A 26,355-nucleotide genomic window follows, 5' to 3' on the forward strand; every position below is an offset into this window, starting at 1 on the left:
CAACTGATAATGTTTTTTCACGGTTCAACCTAACTACGATAAGACGAAAGAAGGTCAATAAATTTCATATTCCTTCCAATAATCTTCAGTAGCTTATTTTGTGTTCTACAGGCTGACGTGTGAAGGGTGAGAAATGATTTTGAATTGCTTTTTTGAGACGTTTATTCAAGTTGATATTATCCTCGTTACCTACAAAACTTTCCTCATAGAATTTATTTCAGTTACAGAAATTTCAGTGAGTCAAAATTTGAATATAATTTGATTTTAGTTCAAAATATTACAAACAATAAATGATTATTGCATCATTCACTGAATGACCGACTGTTGTATGTTCATTGTTTCTGAGAAACGATTTTTTCAACAACTACAAAATCATATACAGAGTATTTCAAATTCGACTCCCACCATTGGAATATCATTAACTATAGGGGATACGAAGATGGTTGATTTGAAGCAAAGTTGCACATTTGTATGACAAAAAATATCGTTCAGAAAGTTTTTAAATCACCCGTAGATGAATCCTGAAATTTGAAAGCACGACTAAATGTTAGTGTTTTTTAATTTTCCGACATTTCGTCTCTCATTATCAACTTCTATATTTTGTCTTGTGAATGACATATATAGTTTCACATGAAGAAATACATGTAAAGTGAGTTCGAATTATACCAAGGAGATTACGTACAGCGCCATCTGCCCGCGAGTAGATCAAGCAATAATGTCGATAATTCTGTCAAATACAGATCCCGAGATTGAGAGTTACAAACAAACAAACACTTGGATGTAGTTTAAGGGTTAGGTATGTGAAATCTCTAATAGTTGAAACATGTGGATTTACTTGGGTTTCCATTTGTAGAACATTTATTTCTGTTGAAATTTATATAACACATAATGATTCAACGTTAATTGCACATCATTGATCCACTCTTTTGGAATACATAGATAAATGATCGCATTGCCTTTTTTTTCATCTGAGAAATTTATTTGAATAGATAATGATCATTTCCTGCATTCTAAACTGTTATTCAATGGTGACTAATTGGAAAATCATCACCGACTAACACAGAAAAATGTTTCCTTTAATAATTCAAAATGATATGTGAAAAAGGGTAACTTGTGATACATCATTGGAACGGCACAAAAAATGGGTTTCGAAAACTTAAAATGTCAGATATAACGCTAATCAGAAAATGTTATGGTATGATGGTTGCCAAAAGACGAAACTTCGGATGAAAAAAATCTAAAAAATTAGGGAGAGGATACGTCGTTTCGTCTAACGATTAAAAGTCAATCAATGAACAGATTTAGGATTTTAAAATTGATACAAAATTATGGAAGTATAATGAAATAAATGGTATTGGTATATAATAAAAAGATTGAGAATTGGTAGAAAGCGTGCACTCTTCAGTAAAGCACCCTTCTTTTTATGAATGATGAACACAGTTTTGTAAGAAGGGAAAGTCCAGTAAACTGTAGAAGCAATTATCGATAATCATTACAATGAAATAATGGAAAAAAGAGTTGTATAACAATTAACTTTGCTAGTGTTCAAATATCGATATTCAATAATTGTTGTGTATGATTTTTTGTTGATAGAAGGGCAATTCTCTTCTGCTTTTTTTCAATTTACTTACGCCTTTTCTCAGATGGATAAAATATGTAATGCAGTCAAGAATTAAAATCGAAAAACTTCTGAAAATCTCATTTTTCAGTTCGACTCTGAAATATTTTGGAAATTTTGTATGATAGATAGTATGAACTGTTCCATTAACAAATATGTTTACTTTCATCTAGTGACGCAGTTTCCGGAAAGTCATCCTGTATATTTTGCACGAATCTTTCATCAATATTTGAGTTGCAAACTATAAGAATATGAAGCTCACTTTATTGGTTATCATCATTGGGTTATCTTCATCCTATGCATACCTTGCTGAAAAGGTAAGTTTTAGAAATCAATATTCTTTCAATCAACTCATCATTCATCTATATAATATGAATAACTCAGTGTTGGGATATTTGATTTTATAATTATGAAATTTGTTTGTCAAATAGGTGATGAGTATACGCAAAAAACTTTCTTCGAAAAATATCTGTTCCCAAAATGTTATAGTGAAACGATTAACTTGAAAAAAGTTTTGAATAAGAGTTTGAAGCAAAATCAATGGTAAAAAGTAAGAGAAGTAGACCAAGGAGAACGTAAAAAGAAAATGTCACTGTGGCGACAGAGCTATCACAAGATAAAAAGACATGGAACTATATTTCTTCAAAATAATCCAGTATTTTGCCTATCTATTTTGCATTTCGAAAAGTTTCCACTATAAGGGAAAGTTTTTTATTATCTATTTCTCAGAAAATTTTATTCCTGATAAAAGTTGATGCTTTGCGGGAAACTTGGATTTGAGTTGTCGAAACTCTAAATCTCCAAACGGTGTACAGGGGGAAACAAAAAATAAAAATTTTGATCAAGAGTAAATTATTCCTATTTCCAACATTATTGAAAAAGCTTATTTCAAATTTGAAACCAATATTCAGATTTGAAATGAACGCTACCTACGTAACAAAACAAAAAAATCAATGTTTTTATGATTCTAGCCTCATAAAGAGCACTAGTATCTCATATATACGTCAGGCGCCTCCCTCATATTACTATCATGATATTTCAATGCGAAAATTTGTCCAATTTATTACACAGGCCAACGATGAAAAAACTTTTTTACCTAAAACACCTTAATATCCCGTTTTTTAGGGTGTTTACATTTACTGTCCAGTAAAAGGGGAATTATCACAGCTGATGTTTTGTTTACTGTCCACCTAACCTTACATTCTGGTTTCCAATACATGTGCTCATTGAAATATCTAATCGCGGTTGTGAGAACTCTGCTGACAGTTTTTGTAATATTTGTGGTGAGGTTGTTATTAAAAAACATCAAAGAAACATTATAGACTTTGTGAAAAAGGTTTATTTCTCATATTTTGGAATTAAACTTGGTTATCAGAAAAAATCTTCAACCCCGCATAAGGTATGTTATGTTTGTGTTGAAGATCTTAGAAAAAGGTCAAAAGAGAAAATATCCTTCAAGTCCGTTGTTCCTATAGTATGGAGGGAACCTAGAAACCACACCGATGATTGCTACTTTTGTAGTATTGATATTTCTGGCCATAACTCAAACTGTTGGCCATTCAGTAAGGGATCAACATTGGTGCAGAATGAACAGGACTGTGAGGGAGTCTTTAAAACTCGGTGAGAAGAACATTCTCCGCAAAAACCTTGTAGATCCTAGAAACAATCTCTTACCACCTCTACATATAAAGTTAGGCCTCATGAAACAGTTTGTAAAGACATTGCCTAAAGATGGACCTTGTTTCAAGTATCTCTGTCAGAAATTTTCAACCCTTTCAGAGGCTAAACTTGAAGAAGGTGTCTTTGTAGGACCCGACATTCGAAAAATGATGTTCGACGTGAACTTCGAAACCACAATGACTATACATGAGGCAGAAGCATGAGTATAATTCAAGCAAGTTGTTACAAAATTCTTAGGAAATGCAAAAGAACCAGAATATCGTACCATTGTAGCTAACATGTTAAAGAATTTTAAGAAACTAGGATGTTTGATGAGCTTGAAAGTCCACTTATTCAACAGTCATCATGATTACTTCCCGGAAAATTTGAGAGATGTTAGTGAGGAGCAGGGTGAGTGTTTTCACCAAGATATTAAATTGATGGAACAACGTTACCAGGGCCGCTGGAACATCAACATGATGCGAGACTACTGTTGGTCATTTTAGCGTAAGGCTCAACAAGCGACTCATCGCAGCAAAAGCTATTCAAGAAACTTCAAAGAGAAAAGAAGTATAAACCAATTCCATCTGACTAGTGAAACCTACATTACAACACTGTATCATTATTTCAAGTAACCTACTATAAATAAAAACAACCATGATAGTGATTTAACATAGTGTTTCATTAATTTCACCATATACCGTACAGATTTTAAATTATATAAAAAAGTCAATTTCTCAAAAACTATGGGTGATACAAAAAAACTAAGACCAGATTTGGATTCAGCACACAAAAATCTACAAAAATCAGCTATTAAAGTAAACAAAGTTTTCAAAAACATGTTTTTGTTGGCCTGTGTTATTCGAACTAGTATATCGATGTTTGTTAAAAATGGTTGCATCTACTTATCTTATGAGTAGGTATTATTTGCACCATTTTACAACATTGTTGCGAAAATAAGATTTGTATGGCAATAATTGATCGAGATATCTACATGTTATATCTATATCGCTGTTACTTTGGGAGAAATGCACTGTTTGGAACTTTTGGTGTAGTAATGAATATTACTGGATTTTTTTCCCAACATCAAATCGTTATTTTTAACACCTCGACACGTGTTTCGATCACCAAGTGATCATCTTCAAAGAGGAAGAATAAAACTAAGGACTAGTGCGAGCTAATCCTATTTATGCTATAAAGGTAACTCATATAGGTAAACCATCCAGACATACCAACCAAAATTAATTTTACAATTTTGCCTCATCTATTATTTTACAGCTATATAAAAATTAATATCACAATATTGCCAATCCAAATTAATTTTTTCAATGTGTCCTTATGTAGTAATCAGTAAACCCAACAACATTATTTTATTTTATTTCAACAAGCTATATAGTATGATAGATAGATAGATAGATAGATAGATAGATAGATAGATTTTTCAGGTCTTCCATATTTTAAGTGTGCTATGTGTTCCTTATATCTCACTTTAATAGATCTTTTTGTCTGTCCATAATATTTTGCATCGCAATCTTTACATTCAATTTCGTAAATTCCAGACTTTTCCGAATTCTCGACTTTGTCTTTTGGACTTCCCAAAAGGCTCTGTAGTGTATGACTTGTTTTAAAAACCACCTTCATACCTAATTCCTTGAAAATCTTTCCAAAGTTCCTCGTATATTGGTGGTATGGAACTGAGATGTATTTATCTTGCTTTTTGTCCTTTCTGAAAGTCGACATTTCGTTCTTTCTTAACCTAAACTTCTTTTTCCTCATTATGTCATCTACAATACCCCTCGACAAACCGTTAGTGGCTGCTATTTCCTGTATTGTACGTCTTTCTTTTTTGAACCTATCATGTGTTAGAGGGAAAGTCAAAAGACGATGCACTAAAAAATTCAACCCAGCACGTTCATGCTGTCCACAGTGATGTGAACTGTCAGGAATATACCTGTACGTCCTTATTTCTTTTCTAAATATATCGTATTCTAACCCTCCATATTGGCTCCTCATTACCAAAACGTCAAGAAATGGTAGTTGCCCCTTATTTTCTAACTCATATGTTAATTTTATTGATGGACATCTATTATTTAAAATGTGGTATCTAATATCGCGAAAATATCATCCACATACCTTAGCCAAATCCTAGGAAAATACTTCGACTTTTCTTTGGTTTCCATTTCGAATCTGCTCATGAACAGGTCTGCCAGGTATGGGGACAAGGTTGGTATGCCTGTATGAGTTACCTTTATAGCATAAATAGGATTAGCTCGCTCTAGTCCTTAGTTTTAATCTTCCTCTTTGAAGATGATCACTTGGTGATCGAAACACGTGTCGAGGTGTTAAAAATAATGATTTGGTGTTGGGGAAAAAACTCCAGTAATATTCATTGACACTGCACTAATATATGAATCTGAACCGTGTTTCTGAAAGATACTTCAGTTTTGCATCATCGTGTATGGGCTGATATTGTGAAGAGACTTAAAAAAAGAAGTCTGATCATTTAACGTTGACCATCGTTGACCCTGATATTTTTCAACTTTGTTATCGCACGAGTAACCAAAAAACAACTATTCGATTGACTTTATTACTTTATTACATTATAATGAATTACTAAAAAATCATATTTAGAGTGGAATTGAAGTCAGTGTTACTTGAATGATGACATTATTATTACGAATTCAATTTTTTTAAGAATATTTCTCCTGATTCGATTTTTTCAATATATTAATTTCTAGGACTATGGCGAAAAACTTCTCCCTCTGACCAAAATCTGGCATGACAAGTGCGTCGCTATAACTGGAGCAACCCAGGCTCAAATTGACGAAACGAAAAATGGAAATTTTGAAGGCAAAGAAAATTTGAAGGTGGGTCAAATATTTTGAATGATATAGTATACCTACAAACTAATGAATTGTTGAAGAATATCATTCAGATGAATTGTTAGGGTTTGAAATTTTGGAATGTTTATTAGAGACTCAAGTATATGTTATAGTTTGCAAAGTCCATCTTCAACTTTCCATCTTTTTCCTTTGATGCTGAAACAATATTCACTTCTGAATACCTCCAAGTTATGTATTTTCAAATGTACAGTTGTTCTTTTTCGAACTTGGAAATCATTAGCTTTATAAATATTACTGGAATTCTATCCCAACACCAAACCGTTATTTTTAACACCTCGACACGTGTTTTAGTCACCAAGTGGTCATCTTCAAGAGAAAAATTAAACTAAGTCTACATACAATATTGGCCTTATTTATAACAAAGATAGCTCTGCTAGGTATTTGCGTCTTGAATGTTCAAATATTATATAAAATTTATCTGAATTCCCTGAAAGAATCTGTAAAAAAATTAAAAAGATTAGATAATAAAACACTTTTTTTAAGCAAAAAACTGAAATTACAATGAAACAGACAGAAAAAACGAAAAAAATGAACACGAGCTGAAAAATTTAAGAATTATTAAAAAGAAATGTAAATTGAAAATATAAAATCAAAAGATTCCAAACCAAGTCACTTCAAGACGTTTCGATTGTTAGTATCCTCAATCGTCTACGAGTGATAACTGGACTGGACGATTTATCGTTTTTTTTTTTTAATGAATCGGCCATTACTTGATGAAGATCTATATTGAAAAAGCTACTGTGGGGAAATATCTGTATATCGAAAACCCAGTCACACGGGATAATATCTGAACCAAGAGTCTAACCACCATCAATCGACTAAGAAGAATCATCAATACTCTACTAGACAGTACTTTCGGGCTCTCCAATACAAAGGAAGGTCTCGAAAAGGAACTAGACATCATCAAAAATGACTTTCAACGAAATGGTTACTCCAAAGTGATTGTGGAACAGACTTCAGCTAGAAGACACCAAAGCTCCACAAGGAAGAGAAGCCGCCACAACCAGTACTTGTACTTCCCTACATCAGAGGATTGTCGGAAAGGATAAGAAGGATTGAGTACAAGTATAACATCAGAACCTGTTTCAGATCTGGGAACACTATCCGTAGCAGTCTCACGAAAACCAGGCCACCAAACGCGAACTGCGATTTCAGGAATTGCATTTGCCGGATACCTTGCGAGTGCGGGGAATCATACATCGGTGAAAGTAGAAGACCATTGAAAGTTCGCATTGCCGAGCATGAGAAACACACACAGCGACAAGAAACCAACAAATCAGGAATGGCAGAGCACGTTTGGATTCATCACCATAACATCAAATGGGCTCAGGCTGAAATCATCCATAAGAAGGAACACTGGTTTAGGAGAAAATTGAAAGAAGCCGCATATATGTTGTCCAACAACGCATTTAGCCAAGCTAGCGTAGAAATACGTAACATATGGAAACCTCTAATCAAGCAGAACTCGACCAACTTCCGCCAAACAGTCAGCTCCCTCTAAAAATCAATGAAGCGGGAGAGGGAAGAGGGGATAGGTGAAAGCAGTCGAATGACCTACTTATAAATAGTCAGATCTCGAAGAAATAAGTCCAATTATCACCCGAAGACGATTGTGGATACAAACAATAGAAACGTCGTGAAGTAACTTGGTTTGGAATCTTTCAATTTTATATTTTTTATTTTAATTTCTTGTTAATAATTTTTTAATTTTTCAGTTCGTGTCAGTAGTTCATTTCTTTTTTAGTTTTTCTGGTTGTTGCTTGTATGTTATTTCATTGTTATTTCAGTTTTTTGCTTAATAAAATTGTTTTTCCAGCTAATCTTTTTAATTTTTTTAGATTCTTCCAGGGATTTCAAATCAATTTTATATCATATTAGTCCGAACTAATGAAATAATCTTAATGAACTATAATCTATGAAATGGTTTCGTTGCAAAACATGATGGGTGACTGCTGATTTTTCTTGTCTGAGTTTTCCTTGTGTATCATTTTGATAAACATTTAATTTGGAAATTCCAAACTTTGCCGAATTCTTGACTTCGTTCTTTGGATTTCCTAAGGATCTCTGTAGTGTGTGACTTGTATGACCAACTAATACCTAGATTCAACCCAGCACGTTTGTGCTGTCCACAGTGATGTGAACTGTCAGGAATATACCTGTGGAAAGCTAGAACACTTCGTATTCTAGCTTTCCACATTGACTCCCCAGAGTCCTCAATTTTCAGTTTTTTTGTCATCAAATATCGCAAAAACATTATCCACATACCTCAGTCATATCCTAAGGAAATACTTTGACGTTTCCTTGGTTTCCATTTCCAATTTGCTCATGAACAGGTTAGCCAGGTAGGCGGACAAGGTAGTGTTACCCATAGCCGTTGCATTCTGTTGTTCAAAAAAACAACCTTCTTTCTGGAAATGGTTTTGTTTCATACAAAGATTAGTGATAGTGAATTCATCAATTTCGTTGATATTGAAATTACTTTTCTCTAGTAAACGAAAGTTTACTTTCGAAAGTTTCAAGTTACGTTTTCAATATGAGGGTAAGATAAAATCAAAATAATTTATTCGCACTCGCTACATAGCAGCCATCCTTAGGATAGATGTACACGTCAAATACTGTTACATTGAACGAAATATAATAAAATGTCACAAACACTAATATTTCTAAAGAACAGACAAACATATGTAACCCTCAGACAACAAGTAAATCAAAAATCATCATTCAGGAATTCACTGATGTTGCAGTAGGCTTTTGCACACAGAAATGTTCTTAATTCTTTTTTAAATTTTTTATGGTCCAGTTTTTTGAGATATTGTGGAAGTTTATTAAATATTCTTATGGGGATCTTTCAAATGTCTTCAGATTATGCTTTTTAACTGAAAGTGCATTTGCGTTTCTTGTAGGATATAAATGGCAATCCGAGTTTTTGTGGATTTATTGATATGTTGCTTTACATATATTGATAATTTATATAGATGAATACAGGGAAATGTTAGAATATTGTACTTTGAAGAAGCGGCTTTACAGCTGTTTCTATTTTTATATTAAAAAATGAGACGGATAATTCGCTTTTGACATATGAACGCTCTTCCAGAATTTACACAATCCCCCATAAAAAATCCTTATTGGGGTAAAGTTGACTAACCTTCTCACATGAATCACAAGTACTTCTACATGTAGTGCATACATGATTCCAACAATTCATAGAATATGTATCACAGCGCAAACAACGTTGCAGCGGAGCTGGAACGGCAGCACAGGTACCACAAATATTTCTACAAATACCTATATTATTCAATAGTATGGGTTCGGAACACTTCAGGCACTGTAACTGTTGTGGACGATAATCTGATTTTGTTCGCTTCGTTGGATGAGATGGAGGCGATAGTTGAATCCGCGACACACAATCACTACACATACCAGTACATGGATTAATTGCTTCCTTAGGTCTACTTATTTGGTAAAAGTAGCACAGAACAGCCCCTGCAATCATCATTGGGTAGACACACACTTTTGGTTTTTCATTCCACTCTTTTGGAAACGGCATTTTACTAATTCGATTAGAAATATCAAGAGATGACTTATAGAAACTCTGACTGCTCTCTCCTATACCGACATTCTCTATTTATACAAATTAACATCGTGTGGGATAACTACCCCTTTTCTTCCACTCAAAACGAGTCAAGTGATAAGTGGGAGTCGTACCACCACCACTATCTATACAATTATATAAGTCGACTTGCGATCCTGAAGTTCATTCATTCACTCTGCAACTGTGAGAAAACATCAAGATGAATACTCAAAAAATAGTTGCTGCATTAAACAGAATATCTGCTATTGATGCAAATAATTGGATAGACGAGTCAAATGATGAGGATGCCAACATTCAGCTAGAGGAAGTGATAGTTGAAGAAGGTGTTGGAGTCGATGAAGAGGAGATTGACCTTGGAGTCAACGAAGTTGAAAATGAGGCTAATGAAAACGAGGCTAATGAGAGCGATGAAGATGATGACATGGTCGATGAGTTGGTCGTGGATGGTGCAGGCGATGATGAAGGGGTTATAGCTGATTCATCTGAAGGTGATGGTGCTTTGAGAATCGGTCTCCGAATGCTCAACATCACCGACACGTTAGAAGATCCCATGGATTTATATTGCGTGATGGACGCGCATGTGCAGATCCGAACGATTGATGGCAACATCAAAAAGTTATTGATGTTTTCGATTTTACTCGATACGGAACAATAACGGCGGCTGGTATCAACATGTAAACATCCATGATACAGTCTGGGCTGGGTTAGTATTGGTGAGAGGCATGTGAAAGATCGCTCACAAATTTCACAAGAGTGTCAGCATGCATAATATGCAATAATGTCAAACCTGTGACAGAATAGCCGTGGAACTATTGGTCAAAAAAAAAAACAACTGCCCTTTTTCAGGGCTACATTATTCACACAAACAGTAGTTGTAGTAGTATTCACAGATTATGTGACAAATGACTACTTTGACTAATAAAAAAGTCTAAGTTGGAAATTTGTTAGTCTTTGAATATCTGTGCATTATATGACAAATTACTACTTTGACTGAAAAGTCAAAGTTTGGAATTTGCTAGTCATTAGATATTTGTGCATATGATGAGTACTACTTTAACTGAAAGTTGAAGTTGGCAATTTGTCAATCATTGAATATATATGCATAAAATGGGAGTGTATGCATAGAGTGGGATGATGGTACTTTTACTTGCATTTGTTTGAGACTATAATGTTAACCTAATGTTAATAATTATATGAACCTGTTTCTATTTGAAGGTATAATGATAGCTCTGAAAGGAGCTGTTTTTGTTTCAGTCTTCAAATGGGAGTAAATCAATGCATAGTAAGTATCAATAAGAGCCATCTGATTCACCGTAGACTTCAGTTTTAAAATTGCATAGAATCCTGAGCTTAATTTCTTGCAAACATGCTGCAGTTGGTCACTCCATGTTAAACACTGATCTAGATAGGCCCCTGAAAATTTTGAATTGGAACAATACTAACAGATATAACTAAAAAACTTCACAGCTGATTCATACACCACCATATGACTTTGCAACCTTCCTTGGAGTTCATTGGTGATGTAGGCTTCTCTGCTGAATTTATGATCAACTTAAGCACTTACCCAATTCTATATTTGCCCCAGCTCACCATAAGAGAAGAGCATACACTCAGTTTTGGAACAGGAAAAGTTGAAATCCATTGTTCCTGACCATTATTGACCCCTATTCCAAAGCAAATATTGCATTTTGAAGGGACTGTTCAATGTAGGTTTTTGGTCATGATGTAAAGTGCCAGGTGGAAATGAATAGCTCTTCAGTTTTCTGAGACGAGAGCGCGATTTGACGTTCGATTTTAATTGATAATCAATTGAAATTATAAAAAAGGAGTCTCCTGATTAATTAGTTTCATTTGGACGCCATCTACAAAATAACAGAAATAAGTTTCCGTGAAAAGTTTCCGTGACAAGATCTGAACAAAACTTCAATACCTTTGCCATCAGAAGATATACAATTGAATGTGAAATTCCAAATAATCAACATTTTTTTCTGTTACAGAGATATGTTGTATGCGTGTGGATTCTCTCGGATGTGGTGAGTAGAATATGTCAATTCAAATTCGACTGAATCAATATTTATTAATATTTGTTCATTTTGATGCCATCCATTTTTACTTGTAATAGCGATTATGATACGAGTGTTAAAAGTGAGGTTCTATTTTGTGAGTGAAGAAGTTTGCGAAAAGAGCGTATCGAGTTCACAAACAAAATAAAATTCACTTGTAACACAAATAGCATACAAAGGTTTTTGTACTACTGTCCTGTTTTCATAATAAAATAGATAAATTTATTATTTCTATAAAAACACATTTTAACATCTCTGGTCAGTTAACTATTTTCATGTTACCGCATTTGCTGTGGAGTGGCCGTGTCAGGTGATGCCGAATCACCTGGTTACAAACAAACAGTATTGTTTACAGCTCACGCGTTTTATTTAGTCACATTGAAAGTTCTTGCTGGCATTTCATGTCTTGCATAATGAAGAACAACAGTGGGTAATTCTATGCTCCTGGCGATATTGAAGATGCTGCAAAAAGAGCTTCAATTAAATTGTTACCAAAAAAATCGACTCAGCAGTACGACATTGCATATTCTGATTTTCTTAGCTAGTGTAGAATGTTTAAGAAATTTCAGCGAAACCGTCTTCTTAGCCTATCTAGGAGATAAATGAAAAATATGGAACTCATCAACTTTGTGGAGCAAGTTATATCAATGATGAAGTCGAGTGTGCTCGTTGAAAATGGTGTTAATAAAAACAAATATTTGAAGGTTATAGCATTTTTGAAGCGGAAAAAATCAAAACAGATGAAAAATATTTGATAATAAAAGTTGCTACTATTTTCGGAATATATGGCTGTGCCATTTATCAATAGAAGAGATTCAATAGATGGATAAATCATTGATTGTTGAAATTCCAAATACAAAAGCAAAAATAGGTCGTTCTTTTTGCATTGTTGGAAAAAACACACTGATTTTTTTTATAAATACGTTGCATTACGCCCTTCTGTTATCAATCATCAACGTTTTTTCTGAATTATCCAAATTATGTATCCAGTGCCAACTCAGTTGATATAAATACGTTTGGGAAAATGCCCCCACCATTGCTGAGTTTCCGAACCTCCCGGAACCAAAGGAATATACAGGTCACTGTTTCAGAAGGTCTTCTGCTTCTTTGCTAGCAGAATCAGGAGCAAATATAACAAATATTGAGAAGCATGGAGGATGGAAGTCTACAACAATAGCTGATATTTACATCGATCAATCTATTTCTAATAAAAATGTTATTGCTGAATGAATAATCCCAACAGCTAGCTCCAGCGTTAAAGCATCGTCCTCTTCACTTCAAGAATTGAATGTTAATGTCCATGAAATTGTCAACTCAGATAGTTCAAATATATTATAAGGCTCTTTAACATCGCAAGGTATTAATATCAGCAGTTGTTTTAATTGTACTTTTCATATTAATGTTTTCATAAATAAGAATAATAAAATATCGAGATTTTCTCTTCGAACTCCGCAGGCTCTATCCAGAACACTCTGTCAAAAATAATAATAATAATAATATTGACGAGACACCGGTATTGCCCTACGCTCCGGGGGATATTGAATCCGTTGTGGGGAACGAGAAGTGCCGAATTCATTGGAACTATTCGTTCCCCACCCTCAGGCTCATACAATAAGCCTGATGTGGTCCTTCTCGACCACCAGAGCAAAACAATTTTTGTCGTGGAGTTTTCAGCTCCTGGCGAGACGAATATCGTCCGAAAAGAGGAGGAAAAACGGATAATATATCGGGATTTTCTCTTTGAACTCCGCAGACTCTATCCCGATTACTCTGTCAAGATGGTTGTTCTGATTATTGGAGTCCTTGGTGGAATGATGTCCTGTCTAATCTCGAATATTAAAATCATACCGGCTTGCCGTACTAAGGCAGAAATCTTAGCCGCACTAATGCAGGAGGCTGTCATTCTTGGCTCATTGCGCTTGCTCAGGGCACATGATTCTCGGACCCAATGATCACTTACCCCACGGTGTGGGGAGTGATTATTATTATAATTATAATAATTATTATAATTATAATAATAATGTAGTGGTCAGGCCCTATTCCCCGAAGCCCCGATACATTCGGGAGGGCGCGCCAGCATTATCAACCAATATCCATTTGTAATAGAATTTAATTGTATCGATATCTATTGTTCATAATAAAACTTCATTGAAAATAGAATAATTATGTTTTGTTTATTGCTATTTGGTGGAAAAAAATAATGTGTTAAAAATACTTTTATCACTAGTGTTACAGTTGTACAAAAAAATATATTATTGGCCTAAATACTGTACGTCATCAATTGAATAAAATAATTTTTCAGCTAAGGCCTAACTCCACCATAGACGTTCCATTATTCAAAGAAATGGTACCAAAAAAGCTGGCCGCACAAACACAAAGCTACTTCGATTGTACCAAAGGGAAAAATACCTCTGGTAAGAGTTTTGAAAATATTCAGAATAATTATCAATTATTCGATCAATTTGAAAGAATTGATTCTATTCTATTCTATTCTATTCTATTCTATTCTATTCTATTCTATTCTGTTCTGTTCTGTTCTGTTCTGTTCTGTTCTGTTCTGTTCTGTTCTGTTCTGTTCTGTTCTGTTCTGTTCTGTTCTGTTCTATTCTATTCTATTCTATTCTATTCTATTCTATTATTCTATTCTATTCTATTCTATTCTATTCTATTCTATTCTATTCTATTCTATTCTATTCTATTCTATTCTATTCTATTCTATTCTATTCTATTCTATTCTATTCTATTCTATTCTATTCTATTCTATTCTATTCTATTCTATTCTATTCTATTCTATTCTATTCTATTCTATTCTATTCTATTCTATTCTATTCTATTCTATTCTATTCTATTCTATTCTATTCTATTCTATTCTATTCTATTCTATTCCATTCCATTCCATTCCATTCCATTCCATTCCATTCCATTCCATTCCATTCCATTCCATTCCATTCCATTCCATTCCATTCCATTCCATTCCATTCCATTCCATTCCATTCCATTCCATTCCATTCCATTCCATTCCATTCCATTCCATTCCATTCCATTCCATTCCATTCCATTCCATTCCATTCCATTCTATTCCATTCTATTCTATTCTATTCTATTCTATTCTATTCTTATATCTATATCTATGTACATACATTTCGATTAATTAATTTACAGAATTGATGAATATTGGGAATGATGAAGAGCTTGCTGAACATCGTTTATGTTTAGCCGAATAAATTGAGAAGTTCGGTATTGAACATAATGAATGTTTTGATTGATTTTTTGTATGTTTTGAGATTGGAGTGGTTTCTTATGCTAACTGGCAGAAGATTGAATAATTTTGGACCGTGATAGAAAATACATCTCTGTGTGTGACTTTTATTAAATGCTGGTATGTTTATAGATGAACTAGTAACGAATCTTGTCCGCTGATTGGAGTGTAAATTTGTTTGTGTACATCCAAGTTAAACATTGGTGGATATAGAGTTCTCTCGTTTTCAGTAAATGCGTTTTCTTATACAGACATTCGATAGAGTACAGTTTATGCTTTTTGAATAATATTTTCAAGATTGAATTTTGAGATATTTGGAGGATATTGAGGGAACTGTTGAAAGTACCACCCCAGGCAGCAATACAATATCTTATTACAGATTCTGCTAGATTCTGTATATGGTGTTCGAATTTTTGTACTCCAAAATATTTCTAAATTCATAGAATTTTTAGTTAAGAGTCTGAGCTGTTTTACAACATAGTTTATGTGGTCATCCCATCTCATATGCCGATCCACAATAACTCCCATTTTCGTTCTTCCTACAACAGCACAATTGCAGTTTGTTGCATTAGTACAGTCTCCGTCATGTATATGGATTATGCTATTTCCAGGTTGATCGTTCTGCAATAGGGTGAATGTAATGAATTTAGTTTTTTTCACATTCAGGCTCAGAAGGTTGTGATCAAGCCATATCTGGATATCTTTCAGTCCCTTTTCTGATTTTCCAAATACCTCCTACCAGCTACTGCCTGTGAATATGATATGATATGAGATGACCCCATAATTGCTGATGGAACAGTAAACAAGAAATAGTATGGGACCTAAAACTGTTCCCTGTGGTACTCCTGTTTTAACTTGCATTACTTCACTCAGGCTATTGTCAACTTTGACCTTTTGTGTCCTATGTGATAGATAGTCTTTCAAAATATTGTATATTGGACCACGTATACCATACCCATGTAATTTGTTCAATTACTTAATTCAGTGTTTTAATTAAAACACTAAAAAACACGTTTTAAGCTTACTTAAAAAAATATACTTTCAACTTTTTAGTTCGATGTAACTTTTTAGTTCAAAAGCGTATTATTTAGTTTTTTAAACTACATTTATTTTTCATTTTTCAGTTTCGTATGCTATAAAACGTGTTTTTTAAACTTTTTAAGCTATATTTATTTCATCTAAACTTAGGGATCAATCAGGCGTATATTGTTTATAAAAATGGCCATTGATATTTTCTGATTCCGGAGAGGGAGTCTGAAAATCACCAACCAAGCCCAAAAAAGGCAGCAGGTTCGCAAAGGCGGGTTACAATACAAATAAGGCAGTAGGCACATGTGTTAATAAAAAAAAGATTTTTTTCAAATGAAGAAATACATGTAAAGTGAGTTCGAATTATATCAAGGACGTTACGTACAGCACCATCTGCCCGCGAATGAATCAAGCAATAACTTTTGTTTTAAAATCGATTTAAACATTAACCAGCTGTCGCACTCCTACAAACGACAACCCTCAGAAGTCGAAACTTGTGCGAGCTAAGGATTAACGAGGTCTTACCTTTTAACGTGTGATTCCTAGCAGTCGATATATCAAGGAGGTTATGTACAGCACCATCTGCCCACGAATAGACCAAGCAATAATATCGATAATTCTGTCGAATAGAGATCCCCAGCTTGAGAGTTACAAACAAACAAACATACATACATACGGGTGGAGCTAATGAAAGCGTGTTGATATGGACAAAAAGATCATTATTTTTGCTCCTTATTTGAAATTTGAAAATTCAGATGCACCAAAAAGAAAGCAGTTTCCTTGTAGAAATTCTTTGGAAAAACGTCTATCTTTAATTTTCTTCACAATATCTGGGAGATTGTAAAGTTGTAAAGTTTTCGAAGGGTGAATTGGGAGTAATGATCCATAAAACATTTTGAAAGAAACAAATGTCCAGACTCATAATTAGATCAGAATTCATCGTGAAATGTATACAACCTTCGATTGATATTCTGTAACCATATTTTGTGAAATGAAAAATATTATATCTTTCGAATATTTTCACTCTATTTACCCATCATCAGGTTTTATATTATGAGCTCTATTTTCGTAGTCAGTTTTTTTTGACAAAATGAATCCATTGAATAGTTTGTCTTCTTTTTTTTTGATAATCATGTGTATATTTTTCCAGCTGAAACTGAACTGCATGAAAAGACCTGGGAATGGATGAAATGTATCTATAATGTTAGCCCTGAAGTAAGTATTACCATAAGGATTTCTGTGATATTTCTGATTGACGTGAATATTAACACATCGTGCATTTCTTTAATGCCCCCCTTTTATTTTTTGAACGGGTCAACTCAAAAAAATTGAAATTTGAGACAATGAAACTTCCAAGATGGCGACTGGCCGCCACCTGTGAGAAAAATTGAAAAGCAAGGGAGGTCTTGATACATCATTTTGAAGCCCCTTACTAATACTTCATAACCCTAAAATATGAAGTCAATATCTTCATCTACTACAAAATGGCGAAACATTTAATAATTTCCTGAAGACTAACACATTAATTTCGATATTTCACAAATATTCCTTTTTATCTGTCATATGGCAATTCCAACAATCCGATGAGATTTGTTAAGTGATTTTTTGTTTATGAAAACGACAAAAAATGTCAGTACGACAATGAACATCATTGTTCAGTTAGAACCACGTCAACTATCTCTAAAATGGTCAATTCTCGTCCACTGGAAAAAAAATTGAAGCGATTTTCATTTACGGTGCGACGCGTAACTTTCACGAGACCGAAAAGATTTGTGATGTTCGCCGTTTCATAACGAGCCAGCAATCGGAAAATAATATTGTTAATAAAAATTATTTGTGTTTGTGTAAAATATTTATGATACCTGCTCCCATTCACGCCGGTTGGAGGCCGGGGTGGACCGGATATCCACGTGGGAGTGGGATCGCAACAATACTATTCAATAGAGAAGACAATAGTTCTATTTCCAAGAACAGTAGACTCCATTTCTGACACAGACTTGCAAACTGCAAGACAGTCTTTGTCCCCCAACGAAGCTTTTTTCATGTAACAGCCAGTTACGTAACAAGAGGAGCATTGGTCAAATGCGCCTGAAGATAGGAAGCAACGACCATCCAAAATAGAGAAGAGAGAGAGGGACACCTTACATTTTTATTTTCAAATGCATAATGTTTGCCAGAGGAAACTTTTACCTATTTATAGGAAACTCATCTGAGCATAAGTATCCTTCACATCTTACCCAACAGAACTATCTCAAGTACAATGTCAGAACTTGCTATAAAAAGATGCCAAATTTAGTCAATGGGACCGGAAGCGATAAACAGTTTCGAAATGATATAAAAACCTTCTAATAGATAAAAGGTATTATAGTTATCAAGAATTTGTAGATGACAATCTCACAAAAAACTTATCGTAAATATATAGTGCATTTCTTTAATGCCCCACCACTTTGCCATTTGGGATAGTAAGGGGGGCCTGTGACACATCATTTTGAAGTTCCTGACGAATACTTCACAACCCTAGAATATGAAGTTAACATCTTCACCTACTACAAAATGGTAGAACAATTAATAATTTCTTGATGACAAACAAACACATTAATATCAATATTTCTATTGATATTCCTTTTTATCTGCCATATGGCAATTCCAACATCACGATAAGGTTTGTTGAGTTATTTTTTGTTTATGAAAACGACAAAAAATGTCAGTACGACAATGAACACCATTGTTCAGTTAGAATATTCTCACTAGTTCGGACTTCCATTGTCTACTATATAAAATGATTTGAAATCCCTGAAACAAGTAAAAAAGAATAATTAAAAAATAATAGTTGAAAATAACAATTATATTAAGCAACAATAAACCTGAAATGAAATGATAGTGAAATAACCTACAAGTAAAAAAATAATGATTGAATAAATAAAAATTAAAAGAATGAAAGAAGAAAACAATAAAAAAATAAAAAGTGTAGAGATTCCAAGTCACGTTAGTTCACGACGTTTCGATTGTTGGTATCTACAATCGTCTTCGGGTGATGACTGGACTGATTCCTCCGAGAGATGACTATTTTATAGGTCGTTGAAATACTTTCACTTTCTTTACTTTCCATTTTCCGCTTCACTGATTCCGTGAGAGATGACCGTTTTGGCGGGAGTAGGTCATTTTTCGTTTGATGATGGGTTTCCATATGTTTCGTATATCTACGCTGGCCTGGCTGAATACGTTGTTGGACAACATGTTTGCGGCTTCCTTAAATTTTCTCCTGAACCAATGTTCCTCTCTGTGCAAGATCTCAGCTTGGGACCACTCGATGTTGTGTTGATGGTTCCAAACATGGTCTGCTATTCCTGATTTGCTGGTTTCTCCTCGCTGTGTGTGCTTCTTGTGCTCGGCAATGCGAACATATAATCCTATATTGGTGAAACTAAAAGGCCATTGAATGTTCGCATTGCCGAGCACAAGAAGCACACACAGCGAGGAGAAACCAGCAAATCAGGAATAGCAGACCATGTTTGGAACCATCAACATAACATCGAGTGGTCCCAAGCTGAGATCTTGCACAGAGAGGAACATTGGTTCAGGAGAAAATTTAAGGAAGCCGCATACATGTTGTCCAACAACGTATTCAGCCAGGCCAGCGTAGATATACGAAACATATGGAAACCCATCATCAAACGAAAAATGACCAACTCCCGCCAAAACGGTCATCTCTCACGGAATCAGTGAAGCGGAAAATGGAAAGTAGAGAAAGTGAAAGTATTTCAACGACCTATAAAATAGTCATCTCTCGGAGGAATCAGTCCAGTCATCACCCGAAGACGATTGTAGATACCAACAATCGAAACGTCGTGAACTAACGTGACTTGGAATCTCTACACTTTTTATTTTTTTTATTGTTTTCTTCTTTCATTCCTTTAATTTTTATTCATTCAATTATTATATTTTTACTTGTAGGTTATTTCACTATCATTTCATTTCAGGTTTATTGTTGCTTAATATAATTGTTATTTTCAACTATTCTTTTTTAATTATTCTTTTTTACTTGTTTCAGGGATTTCAAATCATTTTATATAGTAGACAATGAAAGTCCGAACTAGTGAAATTCATCACGAAACATTGTCAATCACCTTCAAACAAACGTAGAATATTCTCCTTTAGTTTTCGGTTTTACTAGTAGAAAGGTACCATGTCAACAAACTCTAAAATGGTCCATTCTCGTCCATTGGAAGAAAAAAATTGAAGAGATTTTTATTCACGGTGCGACGCGTAACTTTCACAAGACCGAAAGGATTCTCAATGAACGTTTTCCGAATCGTCCTATCTGTAGAACATATTTGAGGGAACTTGTATCCAAATTCACAACTACCGGTAGTGTACAAAAAGCCTCCAGGTCATCCGTTCATTCCGGAAGAACAGCAAGTGCAAATAATTGGTGAGATGATAGTAAATCTTGAACAGTCTACTTATTCCGTTGCGAATGTTTGTGAGGTATATATAAGGTACTGATTCTCCAGTATAAACTGAAAAGTAATTTAAAAAATATTTCTCATATACATGAAACACGTTACAAAAAAGAGCACAACACCAAAACATATCGAGCGCAGAACAGACTAGGTCATAGGTCCTTCAATTATATTGGTTCACACTCATACTGTCGTCTACCTAAAAATATAAAAATGAGTCATAACATTCACCAATTCAAAAAACTCATCAAATCCTGGTTGAGAAATTCGCATAATAGTGAAATTATCATGAATTCGTTGTTAGACACAACGTAAGTTTCATATGTATATATGTGTGTGGGGTAGGTACATGTTTGTGCATATGTATATATGTGAATAAAATAATTCAGTAGTCACATAGTTACTTACCAATTGTTCCTTAACAATGTTGTCTCATTCAGCATCATACCTTTTTAACAAAAAGATTGGGAACTTCAAATATCTTTTAACAAATATTATCCATTGAAAATATTAAAAATATCATCCATTGGTCATTTGAAATGCCTTGTTATCATTAATTCATTTTTTAAAATCAAGAGTAGAGAAATGTAAAAATTCCTACTCACGAATATTTGAATGATTTCAGTAGGGCTTTCTTTCTTTCTTTAGTTCTGTGTCAAAAATTGTGATTAGAAGATGAGTCCAAATGTTGAAATGTGGAATAAAGTTATTATTATTATATTATTATTATTATTATCTCCTTCTACTGTGTGGAGACTTTCGAAGAGGAATAGGTATCATCCATACAAAATTAAAATGGCACACCAATTAGCTGAAGATGACCCTAATCGAAGAACAAAATTCTAGGAAATCATGACGGAAACCATTGCAAGGCATCCGACCTATCTTCAAAATATTTATTTTAATGACGAATGCCCATTTTTTGAACAGACAAAATTGCAGTTATTAGAGTGACACCAACCCTCACGTTTTCCGGGAATCACATACCCAATATCCATAAAAAAGTAACATTTGGTTAGCAATATTGGGAAACCATATTGTAGGACCTGTATCTATTGATCAAAATTCAACAGAGGAACTGTATTTGAATATGCTGAAAACTACTGTTGACCCTCTGTTGATCACTGAAATCGTCTAAGCGAACCTTAATGAATTCGATATGGATATTGTATTCCAACTATTTGGATACTACTTTTTCCGGTCGTTGGATTGGCCGTCGAGGACCTACAGAATGGCCAGCGGGCTTGCCATATTTGACACATTTGGACTTTTCAATGGGACTTCAATATTGGATATACGGCAGAGAATAATAAATATTTGTAGAGACGTTACTGTGCTCGAAAGTGAAATATCGGATAGGCTGTTCATATGCCAAGAAGTTCAAGGCAACCATTTAGAGCTCAAGCTTATACCTCATATTTTGTAGTTGAATGTCAATGTATTCAGGCAATTGATAAAAGATCCGCCATTTTGTAGTAGTTGAAGATATTGACTATAAATTCGAGGGTTCCATTTCATTTCTTTCCCAGATGGCGCCCAGTCGCCACTTTGAAAGTTTCATCTGTCAATTTTACTTCAAAATAAAGTATTCGTGAATTAATTTTATTATCCCAAACAATAAAAGAGGAATGCATTATATATGAAATGAATATAGGATAAAGAAAGAAACTTCTGTTTGATTTCTACTCAGTTTTTCTTCACTAGTTCGGACTTCCATTGTCTACTATATAAAATGATTTGAAATCCCTGAAACAAGTATAAAAGAATAATTTAAAAAAGAATAGCTGAAAATAACAATTATATTAAGCAACAATAAACCTGAAATGAAATGATAGTGAAATAAGCTACAAGTAAAAATATAATAATTGAATAAATAAAAATTAAGGGAATGAAAAATAAAATAATAAAAAGTGTGGAGATTCCAAGTCAAGTTAGTTCACGACGTTTCGATTGTTGGTATCTACAATCGTCTTCGGGTGATGACTGGACTGATTCCTCCGAGAGATGACTATTTTATAGGTCGTTGAAATACTTTCACTTTCTCTGCTTTCCATTTTCCGCTTCACTGATTCCGTGAGAGATGACCGTTTTGGCGGGAGTTGGCCATTTTTCGTTTGATGATGGGTTTCGATATGTTTCGTATTTCTACGCTGGTCCATCATCAAGCGAAAAATGGCCAACTCCCGCCAAAACGGTCATCTCTCACGGAATCAGTGAAGCGGAAAATGGAAAGCAGAGAAAGTAAAAGTATTTCAACGACGTATAAAATAGTCATCTCTCGGAGGAATCAGTCCAGTCATCACCCGAAGACGATTGTAGATACCAACAATCGAAACGTCGTGAACTAACGTGACTTGGAATATCTACACTTTTTTATTATTTTCTTTTCCATTCCTTTAATTTTTATTTATTCAATTATTATATTTTCACTTGTGAGTTATTTCACTATCATTTCATTTCAGGTTTATTGTTTCTTAATATAATTGTTATTTTCAGCTATTCTTTTTTAATTATTCTTTTTTACTTGTTTCAGGGATTTCAAATCATTTCATATAGTAGACAATGGAAGTCCGAACTAGTGAAATTCATCATGAAACATTGTCAATCACCTTCAAACAATCAGTTTTTTTAATTTGTTACTGCCCAAGTGAACTTGAGGGAAACAAAACGACATTCGTTTATTTGAAATTGAATCTTATTTACGTTATGGAATTTGTTTCTGGGGAAATTGTGCAAAATTTCGTTTCAATATGGTATTCTCTGTACAAAAAAGATCCATCAGATAATTATGCAAGGCTAGCTACAGGGATTCATGCCGCCCATTATTTGTGAAGCAAAAATTCTGACCTCAGTAGGTATGTCTTTTCATTTTGGAAACAATGTGTCTTATCCACAAAAAATATAAAAATCAATTTAGTAACACCGCAACTTATAGTACACGTCAGTCTTACTCCGTTTCCCTTCCCACACCTTCTCTAGCCCTTACACAAAATTCTATTATTTTCAATAGCAAGAAGTTATATAATGAAAAGAAATTCAGAAAGAAAGTGAAAGAATTCCTTGATGGGAGGCCCTATTATAGTGTGGACGAATTTTACCAAGGCTCTATCGAATAATTGACATGTAGCTTTGTGTAAACAAGTTATTGAAACCAACACGAAATGGCTATCAATGTTCATTATGTAGAATTATATATTTACGTTTACTCAATATTCATAAATTCATGTACTTATATTTGTAGCTGTTCAGCTGGACTCAATATTGTTCTGTCCATATACTCTGCTCCTGTGTTTAAGCATTATTTTATAGTTTATATTTGTTAATTGTCCCTCATACATGTTTTACTTCGCTAGACTTTGCCAATAAGATGTATATCTTGGGTAATAAAGCATATTTTGAATTGAATTGAATTGAATTGGATTGGACTCTCACTGTTCGTATCTTATCCTTAAGACTTTCATTGGTGGAAGCATAATGATAATCATCGTGGACCGAAACGGTTGATCAAACATCTATTGTGGCTCAATGCAGGATATACATGGCTTTAACCTCACAGAAAAACTGCAGGTCCATATTTGGATAAAAAGTTGAAGGTCGCCATTATCGAAAGAAACGTCTTTGCAAAAATTTCTTGACAGCATACACCCATGGAAACATAAAAAAAGCTTCTTTCTTTTTTCTATTTTGAAGAAGAAGAGCTATGAATCTCAAAAACTAAAATCGACAATTTCATTTTCCTCAAATATCTTGATTTTTTTTCATTTTGATGTCCCGTTCGATTGACTTTTGAAATTTGTGACTTTTCGTAATCCACCCGACCTTTGAACTTTGAAAGTTTTCGAGATCCTAATGAGGGCCTAATAATGAACAAGCTTGTATATTTTTGTTCTGATGAATTATTCAACCCGATAATTTCATTTAGGATTTCCCGATGGTCTAAACCAATGGCAGTGATGAAATGGATCTAGCCCAAGAACTAGAATTTGAACACCTGGAAAAATTACAAGGTACAAATCAATTTTTATTTCAGTTCCTCAATAAATGATTCTCCCAATCAATATATTGTTTTTCATTTACGAATTCCAGTTTAGAAATGGTGATTTCAAAAAATATGACGTTTGTACACGATTTATTTGAAAATTTGCCATTTTAGAAAATCATCAAGATAAATAAAGTATATGTTCAAATTTCGTTTCCAGAAGAGATACTCAGTATACATATTCTAAATTTTTTTCTCATTTGATTTTTTTCCGAAGTAGAAAGTGATTGTTTTGACTGGCTTCTGAGGTTTGCCGTGGGCTTCTTTGGTTATAACCTCCAAACGTTGCGACTGCAACGGCGGCAGTCATCTTCAGTGGCGTGGTCGAAGTACTCTGCCGCAGTTGCAGTTGAAACGTTAGAAGATTATAAGAGAAGAAAATGATGGCAAAACCCGAAAGCCAATCAAAACATAGACGCCAGTAATATAGCTGCAAGAGTTCTGAGCCATTCCTTAAGGACAAACACGTGGGCAGGTTCATTCTGGCGTTTTTTGGACCTCAGGCCCACTTCACACAAAAGAAGTGAAGGTCAGACGTCCATTATGTGTAAACTGAGTCTCAGCTTTCAAACCTCACTTCAGACCACCTCCACTCCTCCACTTTTACCGTCATACAGTCGACCAATCAGAAGCTACCGCACATACAGCGGGAAATTCAAACCAGTAGATGAACACTTCTGGCCCACTTCAAGGTCGTGCGTCACTGGTGAGCGTTTCAGAGAAAAACTTTAGTGAGTGGAAGAGAGAAACATACGACGTCATCGATGCAAGATGGAATGAGTATCGAAGAGATTCAAGCGTGGGCCCCCTTGCCCCTCGACCCCCTTAGTACTACGCATCACCGATGGGCCCGCCTTTGGACTCTGCCACACCCCTCGACCTTCTGTCACGTTGCCATAATTGAAAAAAGTTTAAAGTTATGAGATTCGAACCCGGATCGTAAAAAATATCTAAAAAACTATATTTCTTTGCAAGAATTTCTGGCAATTTATCCATTCTTCTATTATTTTCTTGTTTATTCTAAATCAAACATCTCAATTACAAAAACTGCAAAGTCGTGGTATGCGAATTGTTCTAAAAGTGAATAGATTCACTGAAATCGGAATTATGTTACAAACTTTGCGGTGGCTACCAGTTTCTTTACGGTTGTATTACTTAACTATAACATTCATATACATATATATTTCTGTTTGGTATTTTCGAATCTACAATATTTAATTTCAATTTGGGGAACAGCTAATTTATCAATGATAAATCCTCTCAAGAGACTGCAAAATAAAATAATAAAACGTATATTCAAATTACCATATCTTGAACCTACGTTAAATTCATATATACCACGTGATCTTTTAGATATTCAGTATATTGTCCAATTGAAAATTTGTTGTTTCATTCATTCTGTTAGAAAAAATCACAAACATTCGAATTTGGAATTCAATCAAATAAATACCATCCATGAGCATGATACAAGACAAGCAAAAAAACTACTAGTTAAATCATATCACTCAAAATTTGGGAAGAAATCAATATTTCATTTAGGAGTTAAAATATATAATAATCTTCCAGAGAAACTAAAAATGAATGAAAAAACAAAATTCAAATCGGAATTGAAAAAGTTTCTGCTTTCTTCCTCTAATTGAAATTCTGATCTCCATATTACATTTTTGTTTTGTTCTTAATTATCATTATAATTAAAAAATGTATATATGTATGTGTGTATATATGTAAAT

The 26,355-nt window shown here is 34.1% G+C and overlaps 1 protein-coding gene across 1 annotated transcript; it reads left to right on the forward strand.

The window, feature by feature from the left end:
• On the forward strand, positions 1-24,642 carry LOC111514449 (general odorant-binding protein 83a-like). The gene is made up of 7 exons (XM_074173532.1): positions 1-126; positions 1,792-1,935; positions 6,016-6,144; positions 11,770-11,805; positions 14,138-14,249; positions 17,274-17,338; positions 24,509-24,642. Exons 2-7 carry the CDS (start codon positions 1,870-1,872, stop codon positions 24,524-24,526), a joined length of 426 nt encoding a protein of 141 aa, XP_074029633.1. The 5' UTR covers positions 1-126; positions 1,792-1,869; the 3' UTR covers positions 24,527-24,642.
• Positions 24,643-26,355: the final 1,713 nt, after the last annotated feature.

Source organism: Leptinotarsa decemlineata, unplaced genomic scaffold (genome assembly GCF_025532065.1).
Source record: "Leptinotarsa decemlineata unplaced genomic scaffold, Ldec_3_MD MMD2_tig00000251_RagTag_RagTag, whole genome shotgun sequence".
NCBI lineage: Eukaryota > Metazoa > Arthropoda > Insecta > Coleoptera > Chrysomelidae > Leptinotarsa > Leptinotarsa decemlineata.

What these genes read in the sequence shown, in the direction of transcription:
- LOC111514449 (XM_074173532.1), top strand. Translation starts at nt 1,870, where the DNA reads ATGAAGCTCACTTTATTGGTTATCATCATTGGGTTATCTTCATCCTAT. An exon ending in ATGCATACCTTGCTGAAAAG is followed by an intron (nt 1,936 to 6,015) that starts GTAAGTTTTAGA and finishes ATTAATTTCTAG; the next exon opens with GACTATGGCGAAAAACTTCT. An exon ending in CAAAGGGAAAAATACCTCTG is followed by an intron (nt 14,250 to 17,273) that starts GTAAGAGTTTTG and finishes ATATTTTTCCAG; the next exon opens with CTGAAACTGAACTGCATGAA.